Source organism: Azolla caroliniana, unplaced genomic scaffold (genome assembly GCF_043228905.1).
Source record: "Azolla caroliniana isolate FFs.n. ecotype wild unplaced genomic scaffold, voAzoCaro1.0.p SCAF_6, whole genome shotgun sequence".
Lineage (NCBI taxonomy): Eukaryota > Viridiplantae > Streptophyta > Polypodiopsida > Salviniales > Salviniaceae > Azolla > Azolla caroliniana.
In genome coordinates, this window is record NW_028230441.1 from 13,630,440 (window position 1) to 13,632,866 (window position 2,427).

Consider the following 2,427-nt stretch of genomic DNA (forward strand, 5'->3'; position numbering starts at 1 on the left):
AAGCTACACATCCAAAATCTAAAGAAGAAAATGAATGTTGAGAGACAAGCTCAACTTGAGATGAATCGACTAAAGGCCAGTAGGCCGGTCAGCTAAAGAAGCCGACAACCGAAGCGACTGAGGGAAGTCGGCTGAATAAGCCTACACTTGGGTAAGCCTAGGATAAGGTTGATAGGCCGTTAAAACCTATATTCCTAGTCTTAGTATTAGGAATATTTTAGGGAGTTAGTGTCGTAGGCTCTTTATGAGCATTCAAGTACTGACGATACTTGTGTCAGCCCACAGTCAGGGCTTGTATAAAAGTGCTCATGGAGCACAAATGTACACAGAGCGTATTATTTTGAATCTGAGTTTTTTGTCTTCTGCTCTCTCTCTGTCTTTCCCACTCCTGCTTACTGTATTTTCTATTTTTATTTGTGTTTTACCTAACTGTGTTTGAGCTGATTGTGTTGTTCATAAGCTTCTGTTGAGAAGAAAGCACAACATGGGCTGGACGGGCTAGATAAGCCGAGAACCGAATAAGATGAAGACCAATCTATTAGGCCTGGATCGAATTAGAGATCCGGATCCACGGGGAGCCGGTAGGCCGTTAGAGGCCTACGCTCCTAGTTTAGTAGGTAGTTATATTTTTAGGATTTAGCGTGAGTAGCGCAGTTATGAGCACTGAAGTGCTCCCTGAGCACAATTGTATGTACAACACACATTATTATTTTGAATCGAGTTTTTTGCCCTTTGCTCACTTTGTCTCTCCTTCGTAGCATAATTTCTCTCCATTGATTCTCTGTGTTTTCTATTGCTATCCGGTTGAGCCAGTTGAGTTTTGTTCAGCTTTTGCATGTTAATCTTCTCATGGTATCAGAGCGAGAGGGTTGAGAATCCTCTACCACTGACAAACATTCAACACAATAAAACCCTAATCTCTGGATATGAATAGACAAGAAGAAAATGGACAAAGGAATGGGTGGGCTCTTCCGACAGAGAAGTTGGACAAAAGAAACTATATGTGTTGGGAGTACAAGATGCACCAGTACCTGCTTGGGCATAAAATATAAGAAAACCTAGTCGTAGAAGGTTTAAGCAAGTCTTTTCCACTAAACTTGCGAAACATGGCCAAAGCATATTGTTTTCTAGTTATGAAACCACTAATCTTCATAGATGATCGCAAAATGGCATCAATCCAAGCACATTTGGCAATATCCTCCAACAACAAATCAACACAACGGCAAGTGCATCTAGTGTAAATTATAGATGGCCACTCCTTTTCTATCATATGTCCCGCAACCACACAATTTGCAGCATTATCCATACAAACTTGAACTACATTTGATGGTCCAACTTCAAGAATAGCATCCTTCAAAATTTTAAATATGTATTCACCTGTCTTGACATGACCACTTGTATCTATTGATTTCAAAAACATTGTGCCATGTAGTGAAGAAGCTAAAACATTAATAATTGGTCTATTTCTAGTGTCTGACCAACCATCACTAACAATAGTGCATCTATATGTCTTCCAACTCTCTTTCAACAATATAAGATCATGCTCAACATTTACAACTTCTCCATTAAAATATTTCTTACGCAATTGATAAGCAAAAGGTGCTTTAAACGAAGGACCCACTTTTGAAACAGCCATAAGCATATCATGGAAAAATGAGCTTTCCACTTTCCGATGTGCAATATCTTCCGCATAAAAAAATCTTGCAATAGCCTCTTCTACCTGTTTCCTCAATGCCAATTCAAAAGACATTGCGAGTGAACCACTCGTCTCTATTTTTTGCGTTTTAGTAGCCATTTTATTCATTGAAATGGAACTAGAAATAGAGGCATCTGTAGACGCATCTACATTAGCATTAACAATAGTATTACTATTTGCATCTGTTTGTACATCTGAATTCAATTGATCATTTCCATGAACCATTGCATTTTTTAATTGACTCCTCACGATATCACTTGGTTTTGTGCATTTTTCTACACCTTGTCCTCTTATTCCCAATATATGGGCCCTAATTCGATGAGGGCCACCAACAAAGACATGATTGCATTTCATCAAATGCGTTCCTTTTGCATTCTTTACTTGAATTAGAACATGTTCCCACTCCAAGCCTTTTTGTCTACCCATTAGTTCCTAAATTAACGTAAAACGTAAATATCAAAATCTATTTATTGTAATTTTTGTGTGTATAAATTTTGTACTACATAGTTTAGTATGTGTGTATAGACATTACACAAATTACTTCAAAATGATAGAAATTATAGACAAATTAAAGCAATTACAAGCTTTATTGAATAATTACAGAAATTATAGAATAATTTCATTCTAGAAATTTCAGAAATTATAGAATAATTTCATTCTAGAAATTTCAGAAATTTCATTACAGAACTTTAAGCCCTATTATTTAATATTAACCCTAAATATACCTGAAG

General features: G+C 36.7%; 1 protein-coding gene across 1 annotated transcript; it reads right to left on the bottom strand.

Annotated features, from left to right (window-relative positions):
• Nucleotides 1-855: 855 nt before the first annotated feature.
• LOC147863162 (uncharacterized) lies at nt 856-2,122 on the bottom strand. The gene is made up of 2 exons (XM_087321776.1): nt 1,032-2,122; nt 856-886 (listed from the first exon to the last, which is right to left on the bottom strand). Exons 1-2 carry the CDS (start codon nt 2,120-2,122, stop codon nt 856-858), a joined length of 1,122 nt encoding a protein of 373 aa, XP_087177902.1.
• Between the last annotated feature and the right edge of the window lie 305 nt (nt 2,123-2,427).

What these genes read in the sequence shown, in the direction of transcription:
- LOC147863162 (XM_087321776.1), bottom strand. Translation starts at nt 2,122, where the DNA reads ATGGGTAGACAAAAAGGCTTGGAGTGGGAACATGTTCTAATTCAAGTA. An exon ending in TATATTTTATGCCCAAGCAG is followed by an intron (nt 887 to 1,031) that starts GTACTGGTGCAT and finishes AATGTTTGTCAG; the next exon opens with TGGTAGAGGATTCTCAACCC.